Genomic DNA, 15,040 nt, shown 5'->3' on the forward strand with positions numbered 1-15,040 from the left:
TAGCCCCATTCAAGCCTGCTGAGTGCATCCCTAGCCGGCCTGACCCGCGGGTTCGGGCAGGCGGCTCGAAACTTCCGTACAGCATGGCGGCTCCCGAGGCTGTGATGCAGGAGAAAGTCTTCCGTACAACAGGGCCGCCTACAGACCCGGAGCCCCGCCCCCTCCCGCCCAGCTCCCGGAAGTTTCCTTTTGAAAGCGTGGCGGCAAGCTCTGCCGAGTCCAGGGCGGTTGCTGCCGAGCATCTTTTGAAAGCTAATCAAGAGGACTGCGGGCGGGAGCGGCTGGAAATTGGGTTCGGCTCTGCGGGCCCGGGGCTGGGCTGCGTGCGGGCAGACGGGCCGGCTGGCGTGGCGTTACCCCGGCGTTGCTAATAATCCACCTTGCACCTTCCAGGGCCCAGCCAAGCTGCCCGGCTACTATGGCCACTGCTAAGACGGTGTGCGACACTCAGCCCCATTCGTTGCCCAGCGGCGGCTTGGCCACAGGTGGGTGTCCACACCGCCACCGGCCGGGGCTCCGTGGATTCTACTATCGAAATCCGTGTATGTTGGGGCGGCGTTCGGTTAACTCTGACGCCTCACCCCAAACCAGGCTGTGAAAAAGAGTCCCTGTTCCTACTCCTGACCCCGCCTCCTTCTGTGTTTTCCAGTTAGATCTAAATTGTTGGTTGTTGTTTAGAAATAGTTTTTTGTGTGATGTAGTGGTGGTGGGGGAAATTCGTTATATAGACCAGCTGGCCTCGAACTCACGGTGAATCCTGAGTCTGCCTCCTGAGCGCTGGACTTAAAGGTGTGTGCCACCATGCCCAATGCCTGGCCTCACTTCTTTTTAAACTAGGTTTTCAGTGTGTAGCTCTGCCCGACATTAACTTTGTCACAATCTTCTTGCTTCAGCTCCTGCATACTGAGATTGTAAACCTGCTTCTCTAGAACTCTGTTTTAAAGACGTATTTTTTAAATGGAGGGTGGGGGCAGGGCGCTTGTGCATATAAATAGAGGTGCCCAAGGGTCAGGGGACTTGATCCCCTACAGCTGGAGTTAAAGGCAGCTGTGAGCCCCCTGGTGTGGATCATGGAATCAAACTTCAGTCCTCCGGAAGAGTGGTTCTCCCTTTTAACTGCCGAGCCGACTCTTCAGCCCTAGAAATCGCTCTTTATGCAATTATCCTTTTTATTTCCAGATTAGGGCTGGTTGTCCTGCAGATGTGGTTGTCAGATAAGAGGACCTTTTGAGGAGTAGGATAGTGGGGAGGAATCCAGGATGCCTTGTTCTCGTTAGCAGGTGCACAGTGGCTCCCACTGGCATGCCGTATGTCTAGAGGCAGAGGCCAACCTGGTCTGTATAGTGAGTTGCAGGCCAGGGCTGTACAGCAAGACCTTTCCAGGAGGGGCTTAGTGAGTTGCAGACCAGGGCTGTACAGCAAGACCTTTCCAGGAGGGGCTTAGTGAGTTGCAGACCAGGGCTGTACAGCAAGACCTTTCCGGGAGGGGTTTGAATCAATAAGTTTGACAAGTGTTCGTTACATCAGCCATCCACTTCTCCTTAGTTTCTCCTTCCTAGAAGATGATCTTTGTTAAATTCTAATTGACTTTTTCCTACAGTACATCCTCAGGCTCAACAGAAAGAGATTGTTAGAGCTGATTGCAATTAATGAATTAGGTTTTTTTTTCTCAATTTACTATGAGCTCTTTGTATATGGGCTAGATATTTTATTGTATTTAACTTAATACTACTTGAGATAAGACAAGATAATAGCACAAAATAACTTTTTTCTGAAAGATACCTCCAAAGAACCCATTTAATATTTGCATAGTGTACCTATAAACAAAACGTGTCAACCTCAGGAATTATATATTTACTCCAAATTATTGTGCAGCAAGTAATTTGAATAAAATTTTTATTAAATACAAAGTACCCTGCAATATGATCCAGCACTTTATACCTCATTTCTTCAACTTAATTATTTAACTAGTATAGCCATTTTACAGTGAACAAAGTGAAGTTAGTAAAATCTAGGAAACCCTGAGCTGGAAAGAAATAGAAAGGCTTGGGGGTAGGGCATGACAGGTGCTCTGACATGCTAGTATAACATGTATTAAATGACATGTATGGTGAGGACGGAAGGTTACCCAGCCTGGCCCGGTAGGCAGATGAGCAGGGATGCCCGATAGGAACCTCCTAAGTTTAATAAGGGGTCATCAAAGTAAAAGTCCTGTAGAAGGGCAAGAGCCCGGCACAGGGAAAGCAGAGGGACTGGTCACAGGAATGGGCAGTGAAGCATGTGTAGCTGATGTGCTTCGTCTATTCCACTGGTTGGTTCTTGGCCCTTGGTTAATGCCAGATCCTGGTTAAGTGGTGACACTTAAGAGGGAGTGGGAGCCCTGAGAAGTCAGTTCCAGCTGGGCTGTCCCTACTAACTCGGCCTCCAACTCGTTGCTTGCACTGGCCTCCGTATTCACATACCTGTAGCCTGTCAGTTTGACGTATTGTCAGGTACACTGAGCTATCACTTTGTAGAATTTTGAAGCTGTATGTGTTGGTGCACACCTATGATCTTAGCATTTGGAGGCAGAGTCAGGAGTATCACTCTTAAGTCACGAACAGTCTCCGCATACCTGGAGCAAGGCCACTCAGACATAAAGTAAGAACCGTATCTCCAAAAAATAAAAAAGAATCTTAGTTTCTAAAGCCAATTAGTATAGAGTCCTTGTCTTTGGGAACAGCCTCTATTCTTTCACTGCAAGTGGACAGTATGAAAATAAGGGCTATGATAGTTAGCAAGGAGACTCTGTATGGCACAGGGTCTGGGGGTAAGATGCTGTGGTTCACTCTTGTTTTCCCTTCCAGATGCACAAACTCGAGCTACTTCTAAGCTACCTGTTAAGTCCAAAGAGGCTGATGTGTTTAGACATTTTCATCCAGGAGGCTCAGATCATGATGTTACAAAAGCCACCAAACCAAGACGAGAGAATGGGTAAGAGCAGATGGTTGGCATCTGGTTAGAACATCTTGCTAGAGCTAGGGGGTGGAGCTAGAGTGCTTGGCCTTGCATGTTCAAGGGCCTGGGTTGAGACTCCAGCAGAGAGGGGGAGGACGGGAGAGACTGATCTTTCTAGAAATTGCTGAGCACCAAAATTTTAAAAAGAGGCTGAGGAGATGGCTTAACCCTTGTGGCTCTTTCAGAGGACCCCAGTTTGGTTCCTAGCACCCATCCATAACCGGGTTCTAGGGGGTCCAACATCCTCTTCTGACTTCTGTTGGTACCAGGCACATATTTGATGCACATCTATACCTGTAGACAAAACACCCATACACAAAAACATAAATAAAAATAAATTAAAAAATACTAAAGCTGGGCATAGTGGTGGCACATGCCTTTAATCCCAGCACTTGGGAAGCAGAGGCAGGTGGATCTCTGAGTTTGAGGCCAGCCTGGTCTACAGAGTGACCAAGACAGCTGGAGCAACATAATGAGACCCTGTCTCCAAACACTCCCTAAAAGGAAAAAATAGAGTATGGGAGCCCTTGTTTCATACAAACAAAATGGGGCTCCTGAAATCTTTGTGAGGACCCTCTGTTCATCTTTCTGAAGACACACAGTAAGGGTTCTGAGAAACGTTTCCTCTACCACACTGGCTCTGACCACACAGTAGCACCTGGCTGGCTGGGAGCCTCACTCAGGAGTCTGAGCAGAGCCCAGCCCCAGGGTCTAGTGTGTTTGTGACCCTAGCCGTGATCCTCTGCCAGACGGGTGTGGTTGGCATGAGATACACAGTATCTGAAGCAAGCTCAGGTCTGTCAGGTTGTCAGTGTGCTGAAGGTCCTTTCCTTAATAAAAAGCTGTCTTCCCACACCAGCTGAAACCAAACTTCGTCAGACTATCTGTGGACCGCCAGCCCACAACTAATAACGACCCAGAGACTTGTTATTAATTATGAAAGCTTGGCCTTAGCTTAGCCTTTTCCCCAACTAGCTCTTATAAATTAATTAACCCATACTTTCTAAATCTACATTCTACCACGTGGCTCAGTTACCTCTTCCTAGTACACATCTGACTTGCTCTGAGTCTGATGGAAAAATCGTGAGTGACTAGATTCCTCCTCCCAGCTTCTCTCTGCTTGGAAGTCCCCCCTGCAGCCCCCTGCCTAGTTATTGGCCATTTAGCTTTTTATTATACCAATCACAGCAATACATTTCACACAGTGTACAAATATCCCACAACAGGCATGAGCCCTCTGGCCCTCAGCCTGTGCTGTTTACTGTTTACATTGGCTCTTTCCTTAGAACTAAAATCTCATAAACCAGGTATGGTAACATGCACTTCTTTTTTTTTTTTTTAAGATTTATTTACTTATTTATTTTGTATACAGTGTTCTGTCTGCTTGTATCCCTGTGGGCCAGAAGAGGGCACCAGATCTCATTACAGATGGTTGTGAGCCACCATGTGGTTGCTGGGAATTGAACTCAGAACCCCTGGAAGAGCAGCCAGTGCTCTTAACCTCTGAGCCATCTCTCCAGCCCAGGAGCATGCACTTCTAATCCCTAACTGGAGAGGCTGAGGCAGGAGGATTGGTAGTCCAAACCCTGTTTCCACACGATAGTGAAGCCAAGCCCCCGATTGTACCTCATTCATAGCACCTAGCACTGTGGTTCTCTGATTAGCTTTGATTCTGCTTTTGTAGGCAAGTGAGAACTACAGAGGCCCCCAACAAGAAGAACATCAGGAAGAGGTGAGCATGGGGTGGACTAAGGGCGGAGGCTAATGTGGACACAGATAATAACGTGACCATGGGGTAGACTGAGGGCGGAGGCTAATGTGGACACAGATAATAACATAAGCATGGGGTAGACTGAGGGCGGAGGCTTGAGTGTGACACAGATAACATGAGCATGGGGTAGACTGAGGGCAGAGGCTTGAGTGTGACACAGATAATGTCAGCATGGGGTAGACTGAGGGCGGAGGCTTGAGTGTGACACAGATAACACGAACATGGGGTAGACTGAGGGCGGAGGCTAATGTGGACACAGATAACTGTCACATTAGGCTCACTTGTTGTGTTTAAGTGTAGGTACCATGACATATACCTGAGTGGAATTTGGGGATAAGACACAAGAAGGTGTAAGAACCAGCATTAGGAAAAGGATCAGTCGTACCATCATTTTGATCAGTAGTCTTGACAGGAAACCCCAAAGCTTCTTTAAAATTTTATTTTTTATTTTACTTTTTAACTCTGTGTGTGTGTGTGTGTGTGTGTGTGTGTGTGTACCTGCAGAGTATCAGATCCCCAATAGAGCTGGAATCATAGGCAGTTGTGAGCGGAATGATTTGAGTGTTAGGAATTGAACTTGGATCTTCTGGAAGAACAGAGCATGCTCTTAACCACTGAACCATCTGGCAGCCCCCCTCTTTTTTTTTTTTTAATAAAAATATCAATCGTTCAATTTTATCAATAAAGACCTGAGAGCCAGTTGCCGGGGTGAAAGCCTGCTAGCTCACAGAGGCAGAGTAGGTACTCAGGTGACCCTGCTCCTCCATCGTCTCTGAAGAGATCCCTCTTCTACACCATCTAAACAAAAGCTCACTCAGTGTCCTTCCCTTCTGCTTCCTGTGTGTCTCCCTCTGTCCTCCTGACTCCCTCTTACAATGTTTTTTTCACTTCCTGTCAACTGGATGCCTGCTCTGCCTCTTGACCTATGGTTGATTTGATTTATTCCTATTTACAAGTACAAAGCTCCTGGATTAAAGGTGTGTGCTAGGGCTAAGCCACACCACAACTAGAAACAGGTTTTTCCAGTAACTAACTCAGTCTTGGCGTTTACAGTGTGATCAAATATCCTGCAACACCCCTCCCTGCAGAACTACTTCTTGCCAGATGTTTTGGATTATGCCTGTAATAGAAGTACTTGGAAAACTGAGGCAGGATTGCCACAAGTTCAAGGCCATCCTAAGGTGCATATTTCAGGGCAACCAGGGTGTAGGGTGTGCTGGATAGTTTTATATCAACAACACAAGCTAGAGGCACTGGAGAGGAGGGAGCCTCGACTGAAGGAAATGCCTCCAGAAGATAGGGCTGCAGACAAGCCTGTAGGGCATCTTCTTAATTAGTGATCAATGGAGGAGGACCCACCCATTATGGGCTGGAGCTCCTGGGTTCTGTAAGAAAGCAGGCAGAGCAAGCCACGTAAGCAGCTCCCCTCCATGTTCATCATCAGCTCCTGCCTCCAGGTTCCGGTCCTATTTGGGTTCCTGTTCTGACTTCCTTCGATGATGAACAGTGATCTGCAAGCATAAGCCCTATAAACCCTTTCCTTCCCAAATTGCTTTGGTCATGGTGTTTCACCACGGCAATAGAACCCTAAGACATAGAGGGAACCCCTATTTAAAAACCACACACCCTCCCACACACACAAAAGGTTTTTGGGGCTGGGGAGATGGCTCAGTAGGTAAGAGTGCTTGCTATGTAAGTATGAAGGCCTTGGTTAGAATCCCACAGCACCCTTGTAAAAAGCTGGGTGTGCCCACACCTGCCTGTAGCTGCAGAATTAGGAGGGGGGCAGATAGACCTGGGAACGTGCTGGCTGGTGGTCTAGGTGAGCTGCAGACTCAGTAAGAGATCCTGTCTCAGGGGAATGAAGTGGAGCAGTAGGAGAAGATTCCTGAAGCCCTGATCTGTGGCTGCATAAAGATCCACATGTACACACCACACACATTTTTGAAAACTCAGGATCTTCAAACTGAAGGTTTAATATTAAGGATGACAGCTGTCTATTACAATTAAGGATTACAGCAGATGTTAAAAGCATTGTCCATGGATTCTCTGTCTTATAGTGATGGTGTGAAATGGAGGTATTGTCTTAATTCTAGAAATGAGGAAACAAAGCCTCAGGTTACAGGCCACTGTCAGGAAGCCAGGACTGGAACCCATTTGAATAACTCAATAGCATGTACTCCAAAACCCTTCACCCCATCATGTTACTACAAATTTATCTTAGCTACAAACCACTGAATAAGCAAAAACCAGAGGAGGAACTAAAGGATAAAAACCAGCTCCTGGAGGCCACCAACAAGCAGTTACACCAGAAGCTGGCAGAGACTCAGGTAAGATGCCCACCCCAGTTCTAACTCATCAGCAGCCCCTGGGTGATGCAGGTGGATTCCTGCTGGGTTGGGAGCACCGGACCACAGCAGACAGAAAAGAGGCCTCCTCCAGCTGTGGCTCACCACGAGTCCAAGCAAGGAAGACCCACCACTTACAGGACGCCTGATGTGTTGGTTGCCACTCTACAGGGAGAACTGAAGGACCTGACCCAGAAAGTGGAGCTACTGGAGAAGTTTCAGGATAACTGTTTAGCAATTTTGGAGAGCAAAGGCCTCAACCCAGGTAAGAGGCAGCAGCACACAACTGCTTTGGAAAGTCAGTGCAGGTGCCCTTCCTGGGACTATGTTGGCAGCAAGGGATCTTTGCCCTGTGAGTAAAGGAGCTGCTGAACCAAGCCCTAAGCGTTTTTGAGTGTTTCTTGATGTTCTTAGGGAGTGTCCATTTCTGCCTGACTAATACATCAGGCGACTGTAGAGAGTCACTTCTCTCTCTTAGCTGAGTACTGTTTCACTAGGTGCCAGCAGCTAGGAGCTTGCAAAGAGACCAGAAACACTGTTTCTTTCCAGGGTGATAGAGCTTACAAGGTAGCCTGCTCAGGTGACAAGAGGGACAATTCTGTCTCGGTGGTTCCTGAGTTGGCTTTTTCACAGTGCCTGTGACTCCTGGGTAGGGTATACTCGGTGAAAGGGATGTTCTTAGGATGTGGAAGACCCTGGGTTCTATCGCCAGTATCCACCCCCAAGAAGAGAGTTTGTCTAAAGACTGTGAGATGGCCTCAGACTGCACTGAAGAGCCAGAGACTGCCTAGGAAAGGGACCTGGGTCTCTTTGAATCAAGGAATGCTGACTCTGTGCTGTAGATGGAACCCCGGGCCTGCCATGTGTCAACATTTATTACACCCTCGGATCCAGTCTTAGTGTCTGTTTGGGGGAGTAGGACATTTGGGGGGGTGTTTTCATTTTTTTTTGTTTGTTTGTTTTTGTTTATTTGTTTTTTCAAAACAGGGTTTTTCTGTGTAACAGCCCTGGCTGTCCTGGAATTGCTTTGCAGCCCAGGCTGGCCTTGAACTCACAGCGATCTGCCTGCTTCTGCCTCCTGAGTGCTGGGACTGAAGGTCCACCACCCAGCCCTGTTTTTCTTTCTTTAAGACTTTATTTTATGTATATGAATGTTTTGCCTACATGTATACTTGTGTGCGTCCCATGTGCACTTGGTGCCCTCAGATTTCAGAAGAAAGTACCGAATCCCTTGGTACTCTGAATAGGTTTATGGGGGGAAGCAAAGCCTGTGAGACAGGGCCTTACTAGGTAACCCAGGCTGACCTTGAACATTGAATCTTCCTGCCTCAGCTAGGCGCTGGAGTTAAAAGGCAGGGAATACTACACCTAGCCCATCATCTTTACTAGATGCATATGTTTTCTGTCTTAGTCACTGCTCTGTGATGAGACACTGGCTAAGGCAAGTCTTATAAAAGAAAGCATGCAGTTAGGGGCTTGCTTAGAGTTTCAGAGGCCAAGTCCCATCATGGTTGGAAGGCACTGGACCAGTAGCTGAGAGCTAGATCCTGATCCGGAGGCAGAGAGGCAGAGAGAGAGAGACTGAACCTGGCATGCACTTTAGAAACCTCAAAGCCCACTCTAATGACACACTTCTTCCAACAATGCCTTGCCTCCTAATCTTTCTCAAATAGTGTCACTCCCTGGTGACTAAGCATTCAAATGTATGAGCCTGTGGGGACCGTTCTCATTCAACCACCACAGTTACCAAAGATAAGGACTTTAAAGGCCTGAAAGATTCTTTTAAATAATTTTGTATATTGTAAACAAAACGAAAACTAACACATGCATTTCCTACGGATAAAGTTTCTCCAGAGAGAAGCAGAACAGAATAGACTCTGGCCATTTGCAAGCCTAGAGAGACAGCGCTGGAGAAAATACAGCTCTGGGGGCAGACATAGGCGGCATGGCCAGGATAAAGCTTCCAGGGCAGGCATTGGAGAGGCTTCCCTTAAAAACATGCCTGTACTGTGCATGGAGGCCTATTTCCCCTCTGGTTAAGTGTGTGTCCCATGTGAGGCTGACCTTGTTGTATGCATCCATTTTAGGCATCGAGACCCTGGCATCACAGAGGGAATCTACTACAGATCACACGGACTCCATGGTAAGGGCAAGGGTGTGGATGGGCGGGTCCTCAGCCAATGAGAGTAAATACATCTCCAAAGTCTTTGGTCAACTTAAGCTTTATTTTCTGTTAGACAGGGCTATCCCCTAAAAGAGGGTTACAGAAAGCAGGAATGAACTTATTTTGATTTTGTAACAAGATGGCTTTCAATCTTTTTTGGGGTGGTAGTGGTTCGAGACAGGGTTTCTCTGTGTAGCTTTGGAGCCTGTCCTGCAACTATCTCTTGTAAACCAGGCTGGTCTCGAACTCACAGAGATCCACCTGCCTCTGCCTCCCAAGTGCTGGGATTAAAGGCACGCACCACCACTGCCCAACTGACGGCTTTTAATCTTAAAATGGGTCGGGTTGGTCCATCACCCAGCAGGAGCTAAGATCTATGTTTTGTGCTCTGAAAATTTGAGGATGCTTGGCTTTGGTTGTCCATGATACTAGATAAGAGAAATGGAGTGTGTATTTATAGCGTATTTCACTTGAAAGGTAGTTCTATCCTCACAGGTAGATATAAGTGACTCTGAACTGAAAATATACCAAAACACAGAATGGGCTGAGGAAAGGGTTCAGTCAGTGAAGTGCCTGCCATACAAGCATGAGGACCCGAGTTCAGATCCTCAGCAGCCATGTGAAAACTGGGTGTAGAGTGGTGAAAACAAGTGGATATCTGGCTCATTGTCCTGCCAGCCTACCAACTGGTCTCAAAAAGGTAAAGGTGGACCTACAAGATGGGCTGGCAGGGAAAGGGGTTTGCTTGCCAAGCCTGATGACCTGGCTCAGTCCCTGAACTGGCTCCTTCCGCTCGTCTTCTGACCCCCATATGGTACATGAATTAGGCCCACTCCTACATGTAAATAAATGTTTTTTCACAAGTGGAGAGCTGTTGAGGAGGCTGGGTAGGTAAAGGTGCTTGCTACAAGCCTCACAACCCAACTTAGATCCCCAGAACACACATGATGGGAAGAAGAAACCAATTCCCCTAAGTTGCCAACCAGCCTCCACATGCATATCACAGTACATGCATGCATGTGTTCATATACATATTAAATAAATATATGTTTTAAAAACTGTTTTAAGATAGGGGAAGGCTGGGCAGATACTTAAGGTGGTGGTCAGTGGATTAAGGTCCTTGCGATACAAACATCACCATGAGTTTGATCCCTGGAGGGAAAAGTGGATGAAGAGAACCCACCCCACAGACTCGTCCCAGGATCTCTACATATGTGCTGTAGCATGCACACAATTATAAATGATAATAATAAAAATAATTTTTAAAGGTAAAAAGCAAAGAAGATATCTGTTGTCAATCTCTGGCCTCCACAAGCATTTGTAGCTGCATGTATGTGTGCATATGCCAAAGGAACACACACATACACACCACATCTCTCATACACACACACACACACACACAGACACACGCACAGACACACACACACACACACACACACACACGCACGGAATCTGGAGATATGACTCACTGGAGTGCTTACCTAGTATTCATGACAGTTAAGATTGACTCCAGCATTTCAGACAGACCACACATGCACATGTGTGTACACATAAAAACCTTTGATGGGAGAACTTGTATAAAGACCTTCTACACTTCTTCAAATGTCGCCTCTATTCCATTGCTGACAACTCATAATGCCAAGGCCTAGCCTGTTTGAATTCATAGTTTCTTTCCCTAAAGGAAGGTAGTTTATTTGGGCATAAAGACCTCCAAACCTAAGATCAATTGTTGCAATGCCGGCCAAGAAAGCCACCTCTGGCTTCTCTCTGAGTCTGTAGGGTTTGCTCCTAAGGTCTGTGCAGCACAGAGCACATTGAGGTAGATAAATTTGATATCCCAAGGAAGGGACCTGTAGTAAAAATGAAGTTTCTTGGGTCTGGATTGTTGAAATTGCCTGAATAAATGATGGGATATTGGACACAGGGAATTTTATCGTGCTAGATAAAGGAGTCTATGGGATAGAGGAAAAATTCCTAAGAGCATCACAATTCAGAATCTGGCTCATTGGTGGGCTGGGTTCCTCAGAGGGGACCAGTGGAGATCCTGGCATGTTCAGTTGGTGCTCATATGGTCATGAATGGAAAGGGTGGTAGCCACCATCTAATTCACCTCTCTCTCTCTCTCTCTCTCTCTCTCTCTCTCTCTCTCTCTCTCTCTCTCTCTCTCTCTCTCTCTCTCTCTTTCTCTCTTTCTTGCCCCTAACTTTTAAAATAGGGTCTCACTATGTACTACCCACTATCCTGAAACTCACAATGTAGTCCAGGCTGGCCCGAACTCAGAGATCTCCCTCAGTCTCTGCCTCCTGAGTGTGGGATTAAGGCTTGCACCACCACCCTAGGCTCACTCAATATATTCTTTCCTTTCAGCTGCTCCTAGAAACTTTACAAGATGAATTGAAGACTTTCAATGAAACTGCTAAGAAGCAGATGGAGGAGTTACAGGTAAGGCACCCACCCCAAAGCAGGGCTGTCATTTTTACTAGTTTGTGGATTTGGGGGAATAATTCTTCCTAGTTTTCTTTTTTGAGACAGGATTTCTCTGTATCAGCCCTGGGTCCCTGGAATTCTTGTAGACCAGGCTGGCCTTGAACTCAGATCAGCCTGCTTCTGCCTCCCACATGCTGGGATTAAAGCCACCACAGACTGACTCTTTTCTTCTCTTTGGATAGAGTCTTGATTTGTAGCCCAGATTGGTCTTGAATTCAGGATGATTTTCCTACCTCAGCCCCTTAAAGACTTATGGGTGTGAGCCACTGTGTCTGGCTCTTTTTTTTTTTTTACGAGACAGGGTTTCTCTGTATTGTTTTGGAGGCTGTCGGTCCAGCCTGGCCTCGAACTCACAGAGATCCACCTGCCTCTGCCTCCCGAGTGCTGGGATTAAAGGCGTGCGCCACCACTGCCAGGCTCTTTTTTTTTTTTAACATTTATTTTTATTTATGAGTATGTGTCAGTATGAATGTATATCACATACATATAGGTACCAATGGAAGACATGAGAGGACTTCAGATTCCCTGGAACTGGAGTTATAGGCAATTGTGAGCTGACTAAGATGGTTACTAAAAACTGAATTCTAGTTGTCTGGAAGAATGGGGATACTCAACTGCAGAGACATCTCCAGTTCCCTCCGCCTTTATATTATTTAGTGAGTGCATGTATATATATGTATGTCTGAATGTATGTGGGTCCATACATGCCGCAGCACATGGGACTCAAACTCAGGTCCTCAGGGTTGGTGGCAGGCACCTTTACTCACTGAGCTATTTCACCTGTCCACATGCTTAACTCCTATTGTTTGATTTTAATAAACTATTTTTAATCTGTGTCGGGGTGGCGAACAGCTTTAATCCCAGCACTTGGAAGGCAGAGGCGAGTCTTGTCTAACAGAGCTAGTTCCCAGGACAGCTAGAGCTGTTACACAGAGAAACCCCGACTCCAAAAACCAAAACAAAGCAAAAACCCATTTTCTAAATAATTTTAGATGTATAGAAAAGTTGCATAGATAGATAATGCAGAAAATCCAGCTCCCCTAAGGATAACACCTCACAAATGCTCACACATTTGCCACCAGTAAGAAACCAACACTGGTGTGTCATTGTTAACTAAATTCCTGGAGTGGTTACTGAATCAGTTTCTGTTTGTACAATTTTTTCTTTGTATGTTCCTGAAGGCCCAGAAATGTTCCCAGGGATAACGCCTAGGGCAGGGAGGGGGAATCTCCACACCTCCAGTGGTCCACACAGTAGGCTGCTCAAAGTTGAGACTATGTGAAATTCATGCAAAAAGCTTATGTCAAGATGCGAAGAGACCTGAGCAAGACCTCCTGACTCCAGGACGAGAAGGACAGCTCACAGCTGAGAGTGCTGCTGCTGCTGTTGCAGGTCCCAGGCTCTGCTTCCCAGAGCTCATAACTCCATAACTACAGCTCCAGAGAGCTGATGCCCTTTTCTCCTCAACACAGGCATCCAAGGCGCACACACACACACACACACACACACACACACACACACACACACACACATGCACACACGCACACGCACACGCGCACACGCGCACACACACACACACACACGGGGGAAAAAAATTAGAGGCCAGGCATGGTGGCACACACCTTTTATCATAGGGGCAGGAGGATCTCTGTAAGTCTGATCTACATGGTGAGACCCTGTCTTAAAAATAAACTGAAGCCGCCACCGGTGGTGGTACATGCCTTCAGTCCCAGCACTCGGGAGGCAGAGGCAGGCAGATTTCTGCAAGTTCAAGACCAGCCTGGTCTACATAGCGAGTTCCAGGACAGTCTCCAAATGTAGAGAAACCATGAGGCAGGAGACACAGAGGATTTTATTGCTCCAGTTTAAAATTCCCCAAACCAGCCCAGATAATTCCCAAGGTAGGGAATTCGATGTGTGGCATTGGCTAATCTGTCTTCCTCTCTGCAGCTTAGATGTAATGTTCTGTCTGAGTACTGTCCTTCTGTGAGGCCAGAGTTTTGTTGTGGGTTTTCCTTTGGAATGTCTTCCCTTTCAGGCCTTGAAGGTGAAGTTGAAGTTGAAAGAAGAAGAGAGGTTCCGGTTCCTGGAGCAGCAAGCCTCATGTAAAGACCAAGCCAGTGACTTCACAGTCGCCCTGGAGGAAATGGAGCAGCTTTTAGAGATGTAGTACAGGGCAGTGGCCAAACTCCCAGAGGAAGCCAGCTAGGGTATCCTCAAGGACTCACCATCCCTTATGCACTGTGGCAGGCAGTTAGTTGATGCAGAGTGGGGTTCCTCCTTAAGCAGACTGCCCACCTTCAGACTGCTCAGCTCACCTGAACCTCACATGTTGCTCATGGAGGCCTGCAAGAGAGGGACCTAGAAGCTTGACTCCACCACCTGCGCACAGAGCACCAGCCTTCAGAGCCAGGATGCTAAACCAGCCACCTTGGAGAATCTAGAGGCGCTTATGCAGAAACGTGGGAGGAAAGCCTTCATACAACAGTGCATGTACTGTACAGGAGATGTCACTAAGAACCATGCTGTCCCCTGTTGGGCCTAACTAAGAAGGGCTCGGATGTGAGGCCCAGTGTAAGCTCCTGAGCCTGACTTGAGTTTGGCCACCTGTCTCTAACCTGTAACCTCCACGTGGGGGTGACTCAGCCAGACCTAATGTAAGACTGCCCCCTGCCTAGCTATCTGCCTGCTTGTTGGAATACTATTGGCCCTTATACCTCACGTTACCTTACCCTATCCTATGATTCCCATCCCCCTGCCATATAGGTTCTGCCTGTTGGAATAAATCGAGATCCTGCTTCGACAGACTCCCTACTCAGTGTGCCCCCCCCCTCGCCCCCCCCCCGTAACTAGTAAGGGGGAGGGCCTGACCCGCTCAGCCTCCCCAAGAGACCCGCTGGACCCGCCCTTCCCCCCGCCCTATCTGCAGGGAGGACCCTGCACTCCCCTTCTTTGTCCATCTGGTTGAGCTAAATTTGTGAACTTGGAATTCTTGAAGTTTTTTTGGCTTAATAAATGGGGTGGAGATATACATAACACCTACCTGCAATAAATAGCACTTGGAGCTTTCTAAGTACTGCTTTTGAAATAAATACTTATGTGGATTTTAATACTCTGACTAGCACTGAAGAATGAAATAGCCTTTTTAGCTCAGTGTGGTGACTCATGTCTATAATCAAAACTTGGGAAACTGAGGCAGGAGGATTGCCTTGAGTTAGAGACTAGCCAAGGCTTCAGAGATCCTGTCTCAAAAAAGGAGGAAAAAGGGAGGAG

General features: G+C 47.1%; 1 protein-coding gene across 1 annotated transcript; it reads left to right on the forward strand.

The window, feature by feature from the left end:
- Knstrn (kinetochore localized astrin (SPAG5) binding protein) lies at window positions 1-14,445 on the forward strand. Its single transcript, XM_040746045.1, has 9 exons — window positions 1-292; window positions 394-485; window positions 2,847-2,973; window positions 4,682-4,729; window positions 6,993-7,098; window positions 7,288-7,381; window positions 9,204-9,259; window positions 11,648-11,722; window positions 13,806-14,445. Exons 1-9 carry the CDS (start codon window positions 84-86, stop codon window positions 13,935-13,937), a joined length of 939 nt encoding a protein of 312 aa, XP_040601979.1. The 5' UTR covers window positions 1-83; the 3' UTR covers window positions 13,938-14,445.
- Window positions 14,446-15,040: the final 595 nt, after the last annotated feature.

Source organism: Mesocricetus auratus, unplaced genomic scaffold, assembly GCF_017639785.1.
Source record: "Mesocricetus auratus isolate SY011 unplaced genomic scaffold, BCM_Maur_2.0 Super-Scaffold_100004, whole genome shotgun sequence".
In the NCBI taxonomy this organism is placed as follows: domain Eukaryota; kingdom Metazoa; phylum Chordata; class Mammalia; order Rodentia; family Cricetidae; genus Mesocricetus; species Mesocricetus auratus.